Source organism: Sycon ciliatum, chromosome 8 (genome assembly GCF_964019385.1).
Source record: "Sycon ciliatum chromosome 8, ocSycCili1.1, whole genome shotgun sequence".
Classification (NCBI taxonomy): domain Eukaryota; kingdom Metazoa; phylum Porifera; class Calcarea; order Leucosolenida; family Sycettidae; genus Sycon; species Sycon ciliatum.
The window spans coordinates 11818995-11840627 of NC_088650.1; the positions used below are offsets into that span (position 1 = coordinate 11818995).

At 47.5% G+C, this 21633-nt stretch overlaps 2 protein-coding genes across 2 annotated transcripts in view; both read left to right on the forward strand.

Annotated features, from left to right (window-relative positions):
- Positions 1 to 20679, forward strand: part of LOC135823431 (uncharacterized) — a 34042-nt gene extending 13363 nt beyond the window's left edge. Inside the window, exon 6 of the transcript XR_010554700.1 lies at positions 20389 to 20679. The gene's annotated coding sequence lies outside the window, so the exon portion shown is untranslated. The remainder of the gene's footprint in view (positions 1 to 20388) is intronic.
- LOC135823429 (uncharacterized) lies at positions 6316 to 20391 on the forward strand. The gene is made up of 5 exons (XM_065336283.1): positions 6316 to 6589; positions 9141 to 9964; positions 10808 to 11253; positions 15634 to 15788; positions 20028 to 20391. Exons 2-4 carry the CDS (start codon positions 9187 to 9189, stop codon positions 15751 to 15753), a joined length of 1344 nt encoding a protein of 447 aa, XP_065192355.1. The 5' UTR covers positions 6316 to 6589; positions 9141 to 9186; the 3' UTR covers positions 15754 to 15788; positions 20028 to 20391.
- Positions 20680 to 21633: the final 954 nt, after the last annotated feature.

Sequence of the window (21633 nt, forward strand, 5' to 3'; positions counted from 1 at the left end):
ATCTCTCACAATGAATAGTAACCCTGTCTTCCCCAACACTACTGGAACACTGAATCCACTGGCCCGTCTCTTTTATCCTCCCATCCATACTGCCCTTACCATCCTTTCCCTCAACTGCCGCTCAGTGGTCAACAAAGTAGCGGAACTCCCTGTTATGTGCAACATCTACTCTCCGGAGGTTATATGTTTGTGTGAAACATGGTTGTCCCCTGCCAACCTCTTCTCATTGGCAGGCTACACAGTTCATCGACGGGATCGTCCCACCTCTAATATTCGATCGGCCAATCCTACCAGAGGTTATGGTGGGGTAGCCATATTGGTGAAAGATGGCTCCTTTACATCGGTGAAGCCTCTGGCGAATCTTCAGCAACCGGGCTTGGAGGCCATCTGGCTTGAGCTTCGCACAGCCAACTCACCCCAACGTCCACTCGTAGTCTGCGCCACCTACCGACCTCCTGGTGGTACCCTGGCGGATATTCAGGCATATTCTGATGGTCTGGAAGACTGCCTTCTGTCGCTTGATCTACCTGTATCCACACTACTCCTCACCGGTGACTTCAATGCCCATAACTCGAGCTGGTTGGCTGGTGATCGGACAACCCCGGTGGGTCAGTGCCTTGAAACCGCCTTCAGGTGCTTCGGATTAGAGCAACTGGTCAACTTCCCTACGCACTGGAGCCCAAGTGGCCGGTCATCTTGCTTGGACCTCATCGTCACAAATTCACCCCAGCAGTTCCTCTCCGTTGATTCAGCCGCTCCACTGGGTAGCTCTGACCACGTGCAGCTCATCTGTCGAGTCCGTCTCCCTGTCACGTTCAAAAATCCAACCCTACAACATCTCTTCCTCCCAACATCTACCCCTACACCCCCAGGTTATAATTTCAAGTTGGTGCCACGTTGCGTATGGGATGACCTGAATGCTGAACTTGCTGATGTCCACTGGAAATGTCACCTCCGTAGCTCGCACGTGGATGACGCTCTTTCGTCTTTCCACTCTATTCTTAGCAGGGCCATGGAGAAGCACCTCGGGTACTTCTCCCGGCGTCCACTCTCCCCCTCATGCCGACGTTTAGGTCAGCCACCTTGGGTTGATGCCCCCCTCCGTGCCGCCATTAAGGCAAAGCACGATTTCTACAGCGTGTGTAAGAAATACCCAACCCAGCTTAACATGCATGTATATCGATCTCAACGGAACTTGGTGAAGAGTCTGACTCGATCGAAATACCGGGGATACATTCGGTCCGTACAAGCTACGCTGCAGGACAAAAACCGCCCATCACTGTTTCAGTTCGTGAGCAAATTAAAAAATCATAAAGTATCTCGTGACATACCGACACTCACCATTAGTTCTACACAGCAGGCTACTACCTCTTCAGCTAAAGCCACTGCATTGAACTCTCAGTTCGCCTCAGTGGCCGTGCCTGATGACCCTTCTCTACCCATTCCCCCCATTGCCGAGGAGTCGGGTGAGGCTGACCGCCTCACATCTGTCTTTACTACGACTGCTGCCATCCGACGTTACATTCGAAAGCTCCCGTCTGACAAGGCGCCAGGCCCAGACGGCATCACTAATCTGGTATTAAAGTCCCTTGCGCCCTCAATAGCATACCCCTTATGTCTGATTTTCAACCTATCATTCCGCACTGGTCGTTTTCCCTCTGCATGGAAAACAGCTAATGTTATACCGATCTACAAGAAAGGGTCCCGCCACGAAGCATCAAACTACCGTCCGATATCTCTACTGTCCTGTGTTTCCAAACTCTGTGAGCGCGTTTTCTACGACCAATTGTACTGTCATGTCTCGTCACGTTTGAGTTCAGCTCAGTCCGGATTTCGCAGAGGCGATTCTACCACCCTCCAGCTGACGCGCCTGGTGCAATTAGTGTGTCGACATCGGGATGCTGGAGACCTAATCGGGATCTGTTTTTTCGATCTTGCCAAGGCCTTCGATACCGTCTGGCACCGGGGGCTCTTGGCCAAGCTTCGTGGATCGTTTACTGTAGACAGCAATCCCCTGCTATGGCTGACATCTTACCTAACTGGGCGAACGCAGTACGTCACGGTACATGGGACGTCCTCAGCCGACACAACAGTACTATCCGGAGTTCCCCAGGGTTCCATCCTCGGCCCCCTTCTTTTTATCTTATACGTCAATGATCTGCCCGCAGCTGCCCCGGGCACATCACTATTCGCAGACGACACAACGCTCCTACGGGCATCTCCTAACATCACTGGCCTGATGAGTAACCTAGCTAACGGGATTCAAAGAGTAATTTCCTGGATGTCGTCTTGGCGGTTATCGCCCAATCTGTCTAAAACTAAAATCATGCTCTTTCCTTCTCAGCCTGATGTTCCGCCCCTCCTCCATCCCACTTTCCCCCAGCCTATAGGCATAGTCTCCAGCCATAAGCATCTTGGCATTTTCATTGACTCTAATCTTTCATGGGAACCCCACATCGATTACATATGTAAACGATCAAGTTCATCTTTAGGAATCCTCTCTTCTCACTGTTACCATCTCCCAATCTCTTGTAAACTCCTCTTTTACTCAGCTTACATACGCCCCATTTTTGATTATGCAGATACTGCTTGGGCTGGAATTTCCACAACCCGTGCTGAAAAGCTCGAAATTCAGCACAAAAAAGTTCTAAAAATCCTCCTCCGGAAACCCCGCATGCTCCCATCTTCCACCCTTTATGCCCTTGCTCACACTACCCCTTTGTCTAAGAGACGTAATTCACATCTTGTCACCCTTATCCATTCTCTCAAACTCAATCTGTGTCCACCTCACCTCCACTGTTTCAACTGGTTTTCTTCCCGTAGCACGAGAAACTCCCTTTCCCTTCCGAAACCCAAGTCCTCCTTTCTACTTCACTCTCCCCTTTTCACTGCGTACTCCGCGTGGCTGGCACTTCCCCAAGAAGCTAAGGACCTTTCTTCCCTCCGCCTTTTTAAGAGCCTTGTCGCGCCTTGACTTTGATTTTGTGTTTCTCATTTTGTTGCAATCACTACTTATCCATGCCGGTTCCTTTTTTCTTCTCCTCCCCTTCTCCCTTCCTTGCCGTGGTTGGCTAACACCCTCTCTCTTTGTATTGGCCGGTGTTCTCACTGTGCTATGAGATGCTGCAATAAATAAATAAATAAATAATAAATGATGTTATGCTCAAGTAACAAGTTACTGTAGAACGGTTAATTTTAGCGACTATTAATTTTAGCGTTTTCCCATTGTCAACCGGTTAGCGACGTTTTATTTTAGCGATTTGCAGCGATTTTACTCACGGATCACCAGTGCACTACTTTAGCACTAATGTCTCAACGGATTAGCGACTTGAAACTTTAGCGAAAAGGAGTCGATCGCTAAATTCGCTAGGGTTTTTACGTCGCTAAAGTTACCCGTTCTACAGTAGCAGAGTGTTATGTGTGGTGTTCGTTGCCCACGCGTGCACGGCGCAATTATCCGTGCGCTGGTCGGATTTCTCTGGCCAGACTTTACTTTTCTGGTACATAATTATTTCCAGCGGCATTATCCGCCCAAGCCTATATCGTGACGAGTATGTGAGTACAACCGTCCTGCAAGTGCACTGCCCGCCGACACTGGCGACAGGTTACACACACTGTGACGAGTGTGACGGTAGATATCACAACAACAAAATAGTGTGGAAAAAATAAATAATGTGAAAAAATAAATACCGTACTGGCAATATATGTTGCCGCAGTGAGGCCATGAAGCGTTACATTGGCACATGTTTGCCGCACGCAGGGCGTTACATGCAAAGTCGCACAGGAGCCGTTACACAGGTTTCTATATTGCCGCAGTCCTTTTTTTGCTATTGCCGCATCACTTTTTTGCTATTGCCGCATCATTTTTTTGCTTTTGCCGCATCATTTTTTCTTGTGCAGTGCAAACTGCAATGAAAAGATTGCCGCACCCCGCCGGACGCGCGTTACGAACTCAACGAAAATTTGTCGCACTGGCCTGGTCGCGCGTTACGCCGCACCCCCCTGCGTTACGCGTTACGCGGCAACATATACAGTGGTGGCCAAAAGTCTTGTCCGCAGGTGGATTTCTCGGTTATATTCAACAAAATGGCACAACAAGCTGTACACCTGTCATTTTCTAGAGCAGATACAAAGTTTAGAGGAGAATATTCAAAAATATTTCCCAAAAGTATATTTTCTGTGTCCCTATCCCTAAGTATGGCAATGTGCGGCCGGACATCACTTTTGGCCAATATTGCACAATCTACAATACGCGGCGTAGAGTCAACTATTTCTCATCTAAACTGTTCTAATCCCTACAGAAACTAAGGCCAGACTCTCTGGAGTCAGCCTGTACCAATTTACTGGGCCTCCTTCGTTCTTGATCATAGCTGCCATGCGGCGCGGCATCGATTCAACGAGGCGGCGGCAGATATCCAGTGAAATCGAATATCATGCCTGCTTGCACTCAGTGAAGAGCTCACCATCGTTTTTTGCCCTCCTGCTGCCCTGGCGGTGCTGGCTGAGCATTTCCCATAGATTCTCAATGGGATTCAAACCTGGTGACTGTGGTGGCCACTCCATCACCGTCAAGTCTTGCGTCGCGCGCCATGCTTTGGTTGCCTTGGCTGTATGTTTGGGGTCATTGCCCTGCTGAAAAATAGCCTGTTCATCAGCAAAAAGGTCAGTCATGGACGGCAGCATGACATTTTGCAGAATGCCCATGTATTGGTTGGCTGTCATGATGCCCTTGACCTTGAAAAGCCGTCCAACGCGCGTCGCCGACAAGCATCCCCATACATGATATCTCCATCTCCATGCTTCACAGTACCACGCAAACAATTCAGGCTGTGTCGTTCTCCAGGCTTCCTGCGAACAAACCTCACTCCATCAGAGGCATGGAAGTTGAATTTTGACTCATCAGTCCACAGCACACGACTCCAATCTGCCACTGTCCAGTTCCTGTGGGCCTGGTCAAACTTTAGTCGTTTTTCAAATTTTTAGCCTACATGAAAGGCTTTTTCACTGCGATGCAGCCCTTCTGGCCTGCGTTCTGCAGCCTCCTGCGCACCGTTCGTCCAGACACCCGTGAATCCGTCTGCTAGGTCGTCTCAGCTCTCAGTTTCGGGCTGGTTTTGAATCTATCTGCCATATGGAGTATCTTTAGACGATGGTCGTAGCTGGCCCTGGTCACCCTGGGCCGGCCAGAACACTTCTAGTTTTCAACACGTCCATCGACATATGTTTGGCAATGACTCTACGGCACGTACGCTCGTTCAGGTCCAAAATCCTGGCAATCTGACTAGATTTTTCACCATTCTGACTCAGCTTTACAATGGCCAGCTTCGTGCTAGCATAGAGCTCTTTCCTGCCAGCCATTGGGGTCAAAACGAAATCTCTCGGTGACAAATTCACGCCAGGACAACTCCTGAAGCTCTGTGTTTGCAAGATTTCAAATTCCCGGCATGCATTGCCTGTCAAAAACTACGGTAGTACGGTACAATGTGCGTACGCATTTTTGGCCAAAAGTCATGTCCGCACGTGGCAGCCATTTGTGTGACGTAATAGGTCACGTGACATATATGACGTCATGCTTTCCCCCGAAAATCGATTGTTGACCGCATTGCATGTCATTGAAAGAATCACCAGGCCAGAATAACCAATCTCACTCAACATTCACCCATTTTTGGGTGCCGGACATCACTTTTGGCCACCACTGTACATGTATTGCCAGTACGGTAATGTGAGACCTGCTAGTACAACTTCTAATCTTTCAAGTGACGTTTCCTTTTCTACCTGGACGCCTCCTTGAGTCCTTGTTTTCCCTTTTCTCTCTAGCTCCTCTCTCTTGTGCCTTCTTGCTATTATTCACTTAAATTAATATGGGGCTAGTACATGATTGTACTTTGTAGTCTACTACCGTCGCGGACACGGCGCCCTCAGCGCGTACAGAACGCTGTGTGCAGTGCACATGTTGATTCGATGCGACCAGCACGCTGGCAGCGCATAAAATCCAGCTTATGAAGTTCTGTCACAGCTGCAGCTGTGTGTACCCGTACCCCTTATCCACGGCTGCAAGCATAGCCAGCGCCCTGGGCCCGCTAGACGTGCGACCGGATTTCCATGTCCACGACAGTAGTCACTAGTACTACTACACTGAGAAGTGCAAAAAATTCGTACATATACATCCATTATGATCACGTGATGTACGTCTCGATCGAGTGGCGAAAAATACTGACAAAAATTATTATTATTGAATGCACTCCAGTACATGTATACAGTATCTTTCAATCTTTGGTTTGTTTATACCGTGAATGACATGATAATATACTACGGTCTTGTTATTCCTGCGAGAGAGACTGCACTGGTAGATCTGTAGATCTCTACGTAGGCCACAGGGTCGTGCATGTAGTCGCTGTTTCCTTGCAATAAAGTCAGTACTAGTACTCTCATCCTAGCTCTCGGCGTCGTCAAGGTCCTATTGGCTATTGACGTATGTAGTGGAATCATGTACATGCTTTATTCCCAAGTTCTCATCACTCACCAAGACTGGACCAATTTGACTGAACAGTTTCTGGGCTGAACATCTCTCTCCAGCTATATCGCACAGGTGAGAAAGAAAAACTGGTACTTCAAGTTGCCACTCGCGGCACACCATTTTTTCATTGAAATCTGGCCGTGACTGGACTGTTTGGCTAAGAAGCTCAGCAGCGCTTCCGCATACATGTACGAACATTTACAAATTTACTGTCCAGGTGTGAACGACTGAGTGTGTTCGAGCGATTATTGAAAGGGGATGGTGAAGACTTTAAATTTCAGGGTCCGTATAGTTTGGGGCGCGGAGTCGGATCTTTGTCCGAGGAGGCTGCGGTCCATAGTTCGTCAGATATGCCCAATCGAACATGTGCGAATTTGAGCGCGCAGTCATCCGGATCCAAGTGATGACGTCATAGCGTGTAGCCAGGTAGCCACACCATCTATTTCGTGTACACAATGGCCATTGTTCGGAACGCGTTCGATTGGGGAAGCGTATGTCGCAGCGTCTTCGGCCCAAGACCATTGGACTCAGTGTTACAAACACTACATACCCTGTGTATGTGGTTTTCAGCTTGGCAAATCTTGAGGTTATCCCGTCTTTTAGCCGTTTCCGAGTTGGACTTTTCCGGCCGCGCTGGCCTTTGCATGCATGCTAGCTGTACTGTAGACGTGTTGTCAGCAAAGTCATCACACACGGAACGTGACTACTCCCGCACTGCCGTGCTACGTTAGTCGTGAGGTAGATCAACAAGAGTCGAGTATAGAGACCAGTCAAGAAACGGACTTGTCATGTACTACACTCGTATCAGTCGTATGTACAGTCAGGGAAGGTGCGTTTCTCCTTTACCGGTGGTTGTGCTTTGAGAAAGTTTTTTTTAGTTTTCCTCATGGAATAGCCCAGATTCCTTTATGCTACAACAATGAGTTCACAACCGTGACAAGTGACGAAACAATAAACAGCTCGTGCCCGTGGTTCAAAGAGTTTGCACTGTTCTCCAATCGAGCAGTGTCCGAAATATGCCAAATTCATACCAAAAAAACCGGCAGTATATGGCAGACCACTGGAGTCGGTATTGAACAACATTTAGAGCACTCGCATCACTCTTCTCCATTTTGATGACTCTGCTCTCCAGAGATCTGATAATTGTATAAGCATCATCTGCAATAGCTGCTGCTTCGTCATCCGTCGCAAACGCGACACTCTTGACCGGCCTGTGTGGCCATATCTTGAAATTTTCTTCACCAGCCGGAATACCGAAGTTCTCAGCCCCAGACCGAACTCATGAAGGTCAGCCGTGGCTGCATCCTCACTCTCACATGGAGTTACGTCTTCAGGGTCGCTTGGACCAACTACTATCGGTCGCCAAATCATTTGAAATAGCATTGACACTACTATTGTGTTGAAACACTCCTTTATTGCGTTGAAGCACTTCTTTTGACCTAGCTGCACGCTATGACGTTGCAGAGGCCGCATGACGTCATGGCGCAGCCCCCTCCGGCTCCCCTCCGAAACTCAGTTTTTCAAACGGAAATATCTCAAGAACGCTTTGTTGGAGACACATGGGACCAACACCATTCGACTGAGCGCCCCAAACTATACGGACCCTGAAATTTAAAATTGTCACCGCACTCCCGCGCCCCCCCCCCCCCTCCAAAATGAAATTTCCACCAGTTGTAGTCTTCGGGTTGCTGAGACGAATGGTCTTGATCCGAGGAAGTTGAGACGCTCCCTTCCTCCTATATTCCCAATCGAACTCGCCACTTCCACCGAAACTGGGTGACTGCGCCCTACTAGATGGGGATTTGTATGCAAAATGTCACTAAAAGCGACATTTCGTTCTTGTAAAAGCACGGATGACCGCGGTTGGCCCATATGCCATTGTAGTCTTTTGGACGCTGAGTCGACTGGTTTTGGTCGTACACCAGTCGGCAGTCGCCTGGTCACAGTGCCTGCAGGCTGCAACTTTCACACCAAGGTTCAACTCAAGGGTTCAAAGGTTCAACTCGAGTGAATGACAGGAACGAGCCCAAACAGGCTGTAAGTTGACGGTGACTATGTGACTGGTGTACGCATGAGCACGCGACCGCTTACTCAACCGTGTTGGATTGGTAATAAGGGCCGAACGCTGCATCGCAGTATTTTCGGACCAAAACCAAAAGACCTGTAACGCTTGTACAGTAGATTGTAAACATGCTGTAGTGTGTGCCCCGGGTGTCTTCCAGCAGACTTACGGAGCTGCGAGTTTGAATCCACTCGCCTAAAAAATAGGAGAATCTTTGAATCATTCCCCTCCCGGCTCCCACCTGAAGGCTGTAAGGGCCCCGGTCTGGCATGCAGCTGAGAGTGCCGAAACCGCTCTAGCGACAGTTCCGAAATGTAAATACCTAATGGTATACAACTGCAGGAGGCAGAATATACACTTCTGTGGACACTCAAATCTGTTGCCCCCCCCCCCCCCCCTCAAATTTCTACAGCGATACATAATACTTCCGCGACTCTGTTTCAGCACACAATGAGTGATCTACAGTGTACGCTATACAAGGAGTGATGTTGATTTGATGCTGTTTATGGAGTTGTGTTGACCAGTCACTGTGCTGTTTTGTGCTATTGTTATGTGCTGTAGGAGGTGGTGGAGATCAGTCTTGCTGAAGAGAATACACCAACACAGCATGTTTGCTTCAAAGTTACGTGGCAATCTGAAGAGGGTCGGTTACTTTGTTCAGCATGGCTATGGTGTGAGCACAGTAGCCACGTCAAAACTCAATGTTACTGGCAAGTTGATATCCACTCCGGCATCACCACACTACATTCCAGGTGTGAAATATCAGTCAAACTGGTCTGGCAATCATGGCACTAGTGTACGAGATGCCTATAATGCAATTGATTCAATCTTCGATAGAATTAACAAGACACACACATTTCAAGCTATTGATTTGATATCTCAATGTGCTCTTATTCAACGGCATGTAACTGACCTACGGCATCCAAGTATGGTTAAGAGTATCCTACAGGCGTGTGCTCTGATCACGGAGGTGAACACTGACGTGACCAAGTTGGCAGTATCTGCACTTAATCAGCTAGCCAGTCTACCCACTGATGTCTGGAAAGACTACAAGAATCAACAGCGCCTGAGACGGGTACTGGACTTCGCTGCAAAGTGTCGCTGTACAAGTCCAGTGTTCACGAAGTTACTTCAGCAGCAGCTTGATGTCCTGTGCCTTGATCAATGCAGAGATGTTGCCCAGTGTACCTATGCACTGTTCATGTTGAATTCACCCGACCGTTGCCTGGCGCAAAACTTGCTGAATCGCTATTTGACCATCCAGAGTACAGGTGATCCCAAGTATCGTCATAATGTAGTACTCTCACTACTTCTCTACTGTACACTGTGTGGTGTAGAGTGCAGTGCCTTGCTGAAGCTGATCAGTGTTGATCAACTGATACAGAGTAAGTCTATTCTTTGAGTAATGTTTGTTACATAGAGACTGTAGTGTTTGTTGTTGGTTGCGGTGTTTCTAAACACATGTAGCTGCTGTGAAAGAACACTGCAATACAAATACACAGCGATACTCTTTTATTTCTCACCTCACTGTTCAAGTACATAGCTATATTTTTGATTTAACAAATATGGTGTCTATGGTTCAAGCTACACTGTTTCCAGTACAGACATGTGTGCTTTCACTTGCGTGTTATAGAAATGTTTGATCCATAGTCATGACCACTGAGGGGATGGGGGATGGGGGATAGGTATTGTTTGATGGAATTCAGAGGCTAAAGGCCTATTGTGTACTTTGGCTTGGTGTTTTAGTAAGTTGGTGTGAAAGTCACTGATGATTGTCTTCAGATGTCACCTTTCTGTTCATAGTCATGTCGCTACAAGTCAATCTAATAATTATAGTGGTGTCCATGTGGTGGTCTGTATCTGTCTGTTTGTGTGTGTGTGGGTGCGTGCGTGCGTGTATGCGCGCGCGCATGTGGGTGGGTGGGTGGGTGTAGGTGTGGGTGTCACCTCTGTCAGCTATTATAGTGTAGACCAGGCTAAAGTTAGTGGTGGTCAATTCATCAGACTTGCAAGTTGTTGAATGGTGTAATCCCAGCACAAGTTGATATGTCTAACATAGCTTGTGCGCTATCATCCCTTCAGCGATTGGCAAGAGTATGAGTATGAGTCTGTGTGTGTATATCTGTGTGTGTATGTGTGCCTGTCCCTATGTCTATCAACTTGCCTTCACGTATTGCATTCACCTGTTTTATTTCTCTAGTTTGGAATGTTTGTGTGTTTTTTAACAGAATGCGATGGCACACACCTGCAACTGCTACTTTTGCACAACACTCTCCCGGTTACTGCTAGTCAACGACAACAGATAATTGACAAGTGTTCAGTGAGGTTCCAGGATAATGTACCAAGTCAGAACACAGGTCGAATGTATGACATGCTGTCATACTTCATTGGCTCAAAGTACACCACTGGCATGTCTCTGGTTGATGGTGTGAACGTTCAGGCATTCTGCATATACAACCAAGACCATGAACCAGTGGAGACTGACGCGTATCCAGCCAATGTATACAATGGTGTATCAGTAGATATGACAGCAGCTAGACATCATGGTTTCAGTGTTGTGGCCTGCCTGGGTGTGATGGATACAAGACTACTACGTCATCCAGGTCATGTTCCCAGTGGTTATGCTGTTCTTGAAGCATCGGCACTGAAGTGGCAAGGATGCTACTGTATTCCGGTGAGTTTAAAGTAGGAAGGAGCAGGACACATAGAGATGGCATAGGTGACTGAAATGTAATGATGTTTTTTTGTATTCCTGGAACGATCGATTTGTGGCCGCATTTTCGCTGTGTGAGCTGAAAAAACACACAGAAGTCAAAAAATGAGTGAGTTGGGTGGTGCGCTACAAGAGTGAGGGGGGGGGGGGAGGAGGCATTAGAATTAGGCGGCGCTGACCCCCCTCCCCCCCCCCCCCCCCCCAGCCCTAGTCCCTTTAGCTAGAACCCTGCTGTACCTAAGGAGTCGTTTTACCGGTGTGCTGAACCAGATCATCTGGAGAGCACAGGTGGTGGGGAGTTTGGACATTGATATTGAATCAATTGGAAGACAACTGTTGGTCATTCTCTCTCATTTTACTGTTCATCATCATGTATCTGTATACTGTAAATATACAAATTTTCGGCAGCTATTTAATTTCGGCTATATTCGGCACCGACCCAAAACGCCTAAATTAAAACGCCGATGAAATTTTTCACAGCATCTGTCGCACTATACCATGCCCTCTACCCCACGCCGAAAATAAATCGCCGCCGAAATGTCAAAAATCGTGAAGTGCCGAAATTTTGCAGCGCCGAAATTTTGTATATTTACAGTAGTAGATTATATGAGTCAAAAGAATCATCTTGCACAGAGTTATGGCTTTGTCAGTGTTGGACATCTGCATGAACATCAGTTTGACCAAGCTGTATACATCTTTAATAGTGCATTATCATGATATACTCCTGGTACAGTGGTAGTACAGTGTATGTACATGTACAGACAAAGTCACATGAGTGCAGAGAGGTGTAACATTACCATGATTACAGGACGGGTAGTACAGATAACAACTAAAAGGCAAGTTCAAGATTGCCTGGCTACAGTTCATGTAGCAGCATGGTATTTTATACACGTACGCCGGTTCTTGTTGCAGCGTTTGTGTGCGTTTGTGCGTGTGTGTGTGAGTGTGTGTGTGTTTGTGTGTACGTGCGTATCTGTGTGTGTGTGTGTGTGTGTGTGTGTGTGTTTGTGTGTGCGTATCTGTGTGTGTGTGTGTGTGTGTGTGTGTGTGTGTGTTGTTGTTGTTGTTGTTGTAGAAGTTTATTTAACGTCGCACCACAAACAGGCGATTTCGCCTCCTTTGATACATGTGGACGACAGAAGGAATGAGAGAGAGGGGGGGGGGGCAGAAGTATGGAGAGAGGAAGGGTAGAAATAAATAAGCAATCAACCTCAGGGCTACACCAAAGCAAAAACGGAATGGGAACATACTATATACAAAATAGCTTCATACATATATTGCAAAACACGTTTACTATTCTTCAGTCCGCTATACCACAGAAACACACTAGCCGAAAAGCATTTAAACGGAGCCATGATGCGCTTTTAGCAGGGCACAGAACTGAAGGTGGCTGGGCTCGGAACGGAGATCAGGCGGGAGCTGGTTCCACAGGACTGCGCCGATGAACTGCATGGTCGCTCGACCCGCAGGACCGGGCCAAAATGGTACTCGAACGAGGTGATGTGTCGCTCCCCGAGTGCGGTCACCAGTAACTCTCACGAAGAAGCTGGTGAAGAGGGAGCTAGCTCGGGAGAACAGACAACGACGGACAAAGATGAGGAGCTTAATGTTAAACATGTCCTCCAGGGTGGTGAGGCGGAGCTGTTCAAAGATCGGGCTCGTGCGCGACCACGGTGGCAGACCGAAGAAGCCGCGGATAGCGCACTTCGTTAGACGTGTGAGGGGCTCCATGTTGCCAATTTGAAGTGACGGATAAAAGGCGTTGGAAGCGTACGACAACCTACCCTGGATCATCGACCTGTAAAACAGGATCTTTGACGCCAGGGTGAGGCTTCGGCGGCTCCGCCACAGCGCACCTACTGACTTCCGCACCTGCTGGATTGTGTGATTGACGTGAGGCTCCCAGGAGAGCTGCCCATCTACCATTACGCCCAGGTACCGCGCTTGTTCCACAACTGCAAGGGCTGCATTCCCACAGCGAATTCGAATGTTATCTGTGTCAGGGGCTGGGCCTCTTGGGGTAATCAACAGAGCTTGCGTTTTCTTTTGGTTCAGCATTAGCCCGCGGTCCTCCAACCACTGCGACAGGCCAGTGATGGCTGTGCTTAGAGAAGAGCACACTTGTTCGCAACTGCCCGAGGCTTCAATTGCAATGTCGTCTGCAAATTCCTGGTTTGTGACCTGCTGGGGCAAGCAGCATCGAAGGTTACGGATGTATAGTGTGAACAGGAGGGGGCCGAGGACGGATCCTTGCGGCACCCCTCGACTGCATGCGACGTATTCCGAGCAATTTCCGCCCACGACTACGCGTTGAAGCCGCTCACTCAGGTAACTAGTGAACCATATCTGGACAGTACCGCCGACCCCAATGTCGGATAGCTCCTGTGCCAAGATGGTGTGTTTGACACAGTCGAAAGCCTTCGACATATCCACGAATATCACACCTGTGAGTTTGCGCTCATACTTCGCTTTCAGCCAGCGATTGACAGCTAGCACAAGAGCGTCCTCCGTACTGTGGTTCTTCCTGTACGCGAACTGCGAGTCAGGGAGAATACTGTGATCGGTCAGAAAGGATGTAAGCTGAGCTTTGACGATCTTCTCGAGGAGGCGAGAAACGACTGGTAGTAGAGAAATAGGTCGATAGGCAGTAGGCTGACAAGGGTCAAGGCCGCCACCTTTGAATAGCGGCGACACATTAGCAATTTTAAACTGACGGGGAACACACCCCTGACATAACGAAGTATTGAAAATGATGCTGAGCGAGGGAGCCAGTATTGATGCCGAGTTTCTAAGGACAATACCCGGCAAGTCATCATGTCCAGTTGCTTTTGACGCGTCAACGGACTGGAGAAGGGCCGTAATGTCCTCCGTCGAAACAGGCGCAAATTCCGTGAATGCTGGTGCTTCACGTTCGGCTGGTGCGTTGGCGCACAGCGCGTCTGGTCGTCCAGGGTCATGTACAACTTCGCCAAAAGTTCGGGAGAGGATTCCAACAGGTACTTGTGGTGGGCTTGAACTTTTCGCTCGTCCAGTCACCACGTTTATCGTATTCCAGAGCTTCCGTCCATCCTTTCCGGCCGACTGTAGGCGAGCTTGAAAATACTGATCCCTTAGCCTCCGATCTAGCTTGCGCGCGGCTGCGCGGAGAGTGCGGTGTTGCTCTCGCAGGCGGACATCGTTTGGAGAGCGTGAAAGAAGTCGGTGGGCCTTGTTTCGTTGACGCACAGCAGATACAAGTTCAGGACACAACCATGGGCAAGGTCGGAGCCTCGGCTTACGAGGAGGTTGTAAGGGGGCGTGACGATCTAGAGCAGTAAAAACCTTTGCGTACCATTCGTGTGTGTGTGTGTGTGTGTGTGTGTGTGTGTGTGTGTGTGTGTGTGTGTGTGTGTGTGTGTGTGTGTGTGTGTGTGTGTGTGTGTGTGTGTGTGTGTGTGTGTGTGTGTGTGTGTGTGTGTGTGTGTGTGTGTGTGTGTGTGTGTGTGTGTGTGTGTGTGTGTGTGTGTGTGTGTGTGTGTGTGTGTCCCATATGGTGCAGTGGTATGTGCAGTCGATTTCCAATCGAGAGGTTGCGGGTTCAATTCCCGACGATTATGGTCGCACACGTCTTTCTTCTCTTTCTCGGACTCTTCCTGACTTTTCTTTCATTCTCCTGGGTGGTTACCAACAGCCAGTGTATGCCGGAGTATGTGGTGTGGTGTGTGTGTGTAGAAAAAAAGTGGAAAAATGAAAAATAGGGATTCACTGGCCAGAAAAAGTCACTTCAAACAGCTGTGTGGTAGATACCAGGCTAAAAATAGTGGCGGTCAATTCATCAGCCTTGCAAGCTGTTGAATGGTGTAATCCCAGCACAAGTTGCTATGTCTAACATAGCTGTTCGCTATCATCGCTTCCGCGATGGGCACGTCTGAGGTCTGAGGTGTGTGTGTGTGTGTGTGTGTGTGTGTGTGTGTGTGTGGCGGGCGGGCGGGCGGGCGGGCGGGCGGGCGGGCGGGCGGGCGGGCGGGCGGGCGTGCGCGCGTGCGTGCGTGAGTGTGCTGGCCAGAAAAAGCCACTTCATAGCTGTGTGGTGTAGACCAGGCTGAATAGTGGCGGTCAATTCTTCAGCTTTGCAAGCTGTTGAATGGTGCAATCCCAGCACAAGCTGCTATGGCTTCTGCTGTAGCATCGCTATCATCGCCTCCGGCGATGGGCGTCCAATGGTCCAATGGTGTGTGTGTGTGTGTGTGTGTGTGTGTGTGTGTGTGTGTGTGTGTGTGTGTGTGTGTGTGTGTGTGTGTGTGTGTGTGTGTGTGTGTGTGTGTGTGTGTGTGTGTGTGCTTTACACCCTTTATTGCACAGATGATCCTTGAACACGGGGCAGCAAAGACCCAGAAAAGTAGCCGATTTGTTCCTGATCTTATGATCAATTATCCCGATCACATTCCAGTGTTCAAACATCTACTGGCACCCAAGCAGTGATGGTCACCGGCAGTCACATCTCACAGCGTGCTTTGGTAAGGAACTGGTTGTTTTTCCCAGCTTGTTAGGATCAACGAGAGGGCTTGAAAGCCTAGGAACCCTCGCTATGCTTTGTTTTTACCTAGGTCATCATGTGTGTTATTCGAACTGATAGAAACGTCTTTGCAGAACGATTATCGGGCACATGTTTTTGCATTGCAAAGATGTTTCTATAAGTTCGCACAACAACACAATTTGATGACTTAGGTAAGTATAAAGCATAGCAAGGGCTCCTGGACTTTAAGCTGTCTCGTTTTCCGGGTTGGGATTTAAACCGCACCTATCGCCCTGCATGCATTCCCTCGAAACACTTCATACAGTTTACTCGCGATAAGTCACGCACTTTTAAGTCACGCACTCGCGATAAGTCACGCACTTTTTCATCCAGGACACCCATCTCAAGAATTTTTTTATTTTTCGGGATTTTGCGGATTTCGTGGATTTCGTGAATATTTGCGAATGATGTGGTTTTCAATGATGGAGCATGAATACTGTAAAGGTAAGAATATAATTATTATGTGCATATTGTATGAGAGCCTTCTCCCTCAGGATCACCCACGACAATCCAAGTTTGTCAGTCACAAACTTCTCCCTTCGAAGCAAAATATACTTCACTAGCCGCTCCTCAATTTTCCCGAACTGGGAACTTCTGTTGTGGACTCCCTGTGGACCAAACGGATTAGCATCGGCGAGTTTGCCAGCTTCAGCATCCCTCAGCCAGCCGCGGAACTGCGCCTCCGGAACATTGTTCAACTTTGCAAATTTTCGAGCAGACGTTTTCCACTCTCACGATAGAGACGAACCAAACGCAGTCGATCAGCCACTGTTTGCTGTTCTTTCGTTTTCTTATGAGAAGGCATCGTCAAGCAAAGGGAAACGAAGTGTTGCACGACGGAAACAGAAGTGCGTCTTGTCAAATCTCTACCAAAACTAACGGAACGACGTTACGTCGTTACTTGTCTTTCTCGATCATGCCTTCTTCATTATCGATCATGGCTTCACGCTGTGGTAGATCTACGTCTCGTGTACAGTAGTGTACAGTGTACCACAGTAGTGTACAGTGTACAGTGTACTAGTGTTGAAACGAATAATCGAATAATCGAATAATTTAGAATATTCGTGGGGTGAACGAATAATCGAATAGTCGTAGGAATTGTCAGAAATCGGAAAAAAAAAAAAAAAAAGCTATCTATGCTCAATGCTGACCCTGCTGATATTTGCATTGCGTAGATCTGCTCGTAGTATTTCTTCTCAGTCTCCTCTCCTCCAAGTTTTAATCTCCTACCGGTATCTAGTATTACTTCTCTTCTTTCCATACGAGGGAAACATGGATGTAGTGAATGTGATTTTCGGTCTTTGACCACTTTGTGGTGGGTCTGATCTACTCACCTCCCACCGCTTTAGGAGCTGCATCTGCGCCTTGATCCAAGAGGGTGGTGGCTTTCCTGCGGATGCGGAAAACTCGGCTTCTAGTCGAGTCTCACGCGAACCGTGAACGTTTTTTGAACTTTTTTCTCCATACTGTGCTCTTCTGTCATGTCTGCACCCTGTACTTGCCAGTGCACATACTGGTAGATCCACATGTACATGATTGTACATGTACGTGCATGTGCTGTACCGGTTAACCGGTTATGCACCTCCACAATACAAAATCCGATATTATTATAAATCAGCGAAAAATTTCAAAAAAACTACTTAAAAAGTACTGAAAAAGTGTTGAAAAATTCCATCATGCGTATGATAGAATATAGAATATTCGTTCGATGGAGGGCGAAATTATTCGATAGATTATTCGTTCGAAGAATCCGTGTTCGGTTTAAACACTACAGTGTACCACAGTAGTGCACAGTGTACCACAGTTTTTTTTTTTTTTTTTTTGATTGAGTAATTATACTAAAAATGTTTGGCACCTATGATCAGGGGATGGCCCACGCCTGGTAAAAAAAGTAAGTAATTAAAAAAAAAAAAAAGAGGTTCTGTGTTCCGGCTCTCCGCCTTCTCCGCGAACATAAGAGAACTAGAGGAGAACAAACAAACACAAGAAGCAAGAATGACACGAAAAGCAGAAATTATGAGAACATGGTATAAATGAGCACGGCCATCAACCTCAACAGGGGATAGCCGCCTCGGCAACAACAAGAGCAGCTGAGTCCGCGGCAAAGACCGGTGCATAGAGCCGCCTAGCACCCCTCAGGCACATCACACTGGGTCGGACCAAGGCAAAGCTGATTTGACACCGGATCGAAGCCATCACGGCACTGTAGGCCTCTCCGGTCTTGTCGGCGATGAGGGACGCTATCCTCTTGTACAGAGAGGTGGCAGATTTCCCCATGCCTCCCGTAGTGGAGAACACGGCGGGAACAAAGCTGGAGTGTTCCACTTCTCGGATTCTCTGCTCATAGGCACAGCGCTTGGCTTTTTCGTGACGGGTGTAGCTAGCAGCAAGTGAGTTGAGGCGATTCGAGGACGCAAAAGGGTTAAACACCCGGACATCAATGTAGGTGCGCTCGAACCGCCCTCCCCAAATGCCACTAGCCACCACGTCAAGGCGGGCTTGGTCGTCGCCCACAGCAGTACGGTACCGGAGCTGCTCTCCAGTGAGTGGCTGCAAATGTGGCTCACACAGTGTACCACAGTAGTGTACACTGTACAGTCAGTGTTCAATACAGACTAGACAGTGTAACGACGTGCGCATGCAGCTCAGTGCTTGTACGCGTGTTCAGCACACATGTCCATATGCAGAAGAAAAAATGATGGCTGTACATATGCATGACGTATTGCATAATGTAAGTCACGCACTCGCGGTAAGTCGCACATTTTCTGTTCCAGGACACTGTGCGTGACTTATCGCGAGTAGACTGTATACATACACATTCTACCAAGTTACTTCACGTTACAGTTCTGCCGTTGAAAGCCCTATTTAAATTTCTGGCTAGCTTTCTCTGTCGGTACAGTACGGTACTGGACATGCGCCAGGCATGGTGCATCACGTGATGACGATTAAAGCGTTGTGGACCCTTGAGACGTTGACGGCCATTTGCCATTCGCCACGCTGTCACCTCCAACCATCCACCGTATTTTCCGGAGTATAAGCTGCACTGGAGTATAAACCGCACCCCCATTTTTTCAGCCATGAAATACGGTGTCAGTTGTGTGTTTAGTGATCACATTTTCTGACTGCTTATTATCTTGTTACAGTAGTGAACAGTTACTCATAACCAAGAGTACATGAAAACCAGAGTGTGCAGCTCGGATGGGTTGCTATCACGGCGGAATTCTGTGATTACATCATTTTAGTGATGTAGTACTTGCAAGCAGGATTTAAGCAGGTCTCTTTCTGCACAACTGAAGCTCAGTTGAACGCACTACGCCATTTCCCGCCTCAGATCTGCGCCCAATATGATGTAATCACGGAATTCCGCCGTGACAGACACCCATAGTAGAAAAAGCTCCAAGCTGCACACTCTGGGTTTCATGTAGAGGGGACGGCTCGATACCGGGACGTTTTGACAGCCAAATTTGTATAGACCCAAACCGATCGTCAGCGTTGATTTTCACTCGAAATATGTTTGTGGAAGGAAACTGGCATGTTGAAGTTTGCTCTGGGGCCAGAGTCAATCGAACTGAGCCACTCCTTTGTGTTGACCCATTGCCTCCAAGTTGCCCAATTTTTCGCTTCAAAAAAGTTCAAATCAGAGGTGGCTCCAAACCGGACACGTTTTAGAGTGCACTTCAAATTCACTCTGGGTCTGAAATTAGGTAATTGCTATCGCTCCACGACGGCCAGTACAGAGTAACAATAAGCCTTGTGTGTGCTTCCATTAGTTTTGAGTGGTTTGCGGTGCTTTATTGGCGAGAGGCGAGCCGCTGTTTACCTGCGACAAGAAGTTGATTTTTCGAAAGTCGTAAAACTCAAGTCGCAGTGCGAAGCAACACGTCAAAAACTCACGTGCTTGATATGGCGCTTCTGGTCATCGCAGAGCCATGAAATTTTGGCTCGGAGTATAACACATCGTAGTCTCACTGTGACATATGTTTTCTAATCAAAATACCAAGAGAGAAAGTGAATATTGAGTCCGTTCCGGTTTGCAACCGGTGTCCTATTTGAAACCGTCCCCTCTACTCTTGTCATAACTCGTAACCCATGTGTCCTTTCTCTTTTTTACACCAACAACACCTCTTATTTTTCTTCTGATTCCAGTCTCTCTCTCTGCAATTGTCTTCTGTTTCCTCAGACACCGTCCTTTGTTTTGGAAGTGGCTCCGAATTTGCTGGGTGGATGTCGTATCATTACCAAGCACACCAATGCACGGGACCGGTTGATCTTGAACTTGAGCAGGGGAAAGCAAGTATTCTATTTAGTCCTGCACACTAGCGTATAGTCACTCTCTGCTCTGAATTGATGTCGTCTGCCTTGATTATTGGAAGTTGGAACAGCCAAGGCAGTGACAAACAAGTTTTACACATGCATGTAATTCTTGATGCAAGACCATTTGTTTACACTTCATCTTGCCCGGAATTGCTCCCACCGATGACTTTCACGGTCGGTCATTCTGGTGTATTGTAGATGATGTGACTTTTTGACTGAAGCTTCAGGTGGTACTTGCACCAAGTGAAGCTTTGCCTCAGTGCCCTGCAAAGCAGAGTCGAATAGAATAACTACTGACTATTGTATTTCTCAACGTAGCCGCTTACGACCTTGTCACAGTTTCTGTTCTTCTCATAATTATGTACATTGCTTGCTGACTGCCGCATCTGTTGTGATCTCAAACATGTGTGCTGTCTCCTGGCTCATTTTGAAACATGGTTAACGTCAGTATTGTTAAAATGTATGCTAATAATTAGTGTTGAAACGAATAATCGAATAATCGAATAATTTAGAATATTCGTGGGGTGAACGAATAATCGAATAGTCGTAGGAATTGTCAGAAATCGGAAAAAAAAAAAAAAAAAAAAGCGATCTATGCTCAATGCTGACCCTGCTGATATTTGCATTGCGTAGATCTGCTCGTAGTATTTCTTCTCAGTCTCCTCTCCTCCAAGTTTTAATCTCCTACCGGTATCTAGTATTACTTCTCTTCTTTCCATACGAGGGAAACATGGATGTAGTGAATGTGATTTTCGGTCTTTGACCACTTTGTGGTGGGTCTGATCTACTCACCTCCCACCGCTTTAGGAGCTGCATCTGCGCCTTGATCCAAGAGGGTGGTGGCTTTCCTGCGGATGCGGAAAACTCGGCTTCTAGTCGAGTCTCACGCGAACCGTGAACGTTTTTTGAACTTTTTTCTCCATACTGTGCTCTTCTGTCATGTCTGCACCCTGTACTTGCCAGTGCACATACTGGTAGATCCACATGTACATGATTGTACATGTACGTGCATGTGCTGTACCGGTTAACCGGTTATGCACCTCCACAATACAAAATCCGATATTATTATAAATCAGCGAAAAATTTCAAAAAAACTACTTAAAAAGTACTGAAAAAGTGTTGAAAAATTCCATCATGCGTATGATAGAATATAGAATATTCGTTCGATGGAGGGCGAAATTATTCGATAGATTATTCGTTCGAAGAATCCGTGTTCGGTTTAAACACTACAGTGTACCACAGTAGTGCACAGTGTACCACAGTTTTTTTTTTTTTTTTTTTTGATTGAGTAATTATACTAAAAATGTTTGGCACCTATGATCAGGGGATGGCCCACGCCTGGTAAAAAAAGTAAGTAATTAAAAAAAAAAAAAAGAGGTTCTGTGTTCCGGCTCTCCGCCTTCTCCGCGAACATAAGAGAACTAGAGGAGAACAAACAAACACAAGAAGCAAGAATGACACGAAAAGCAGAA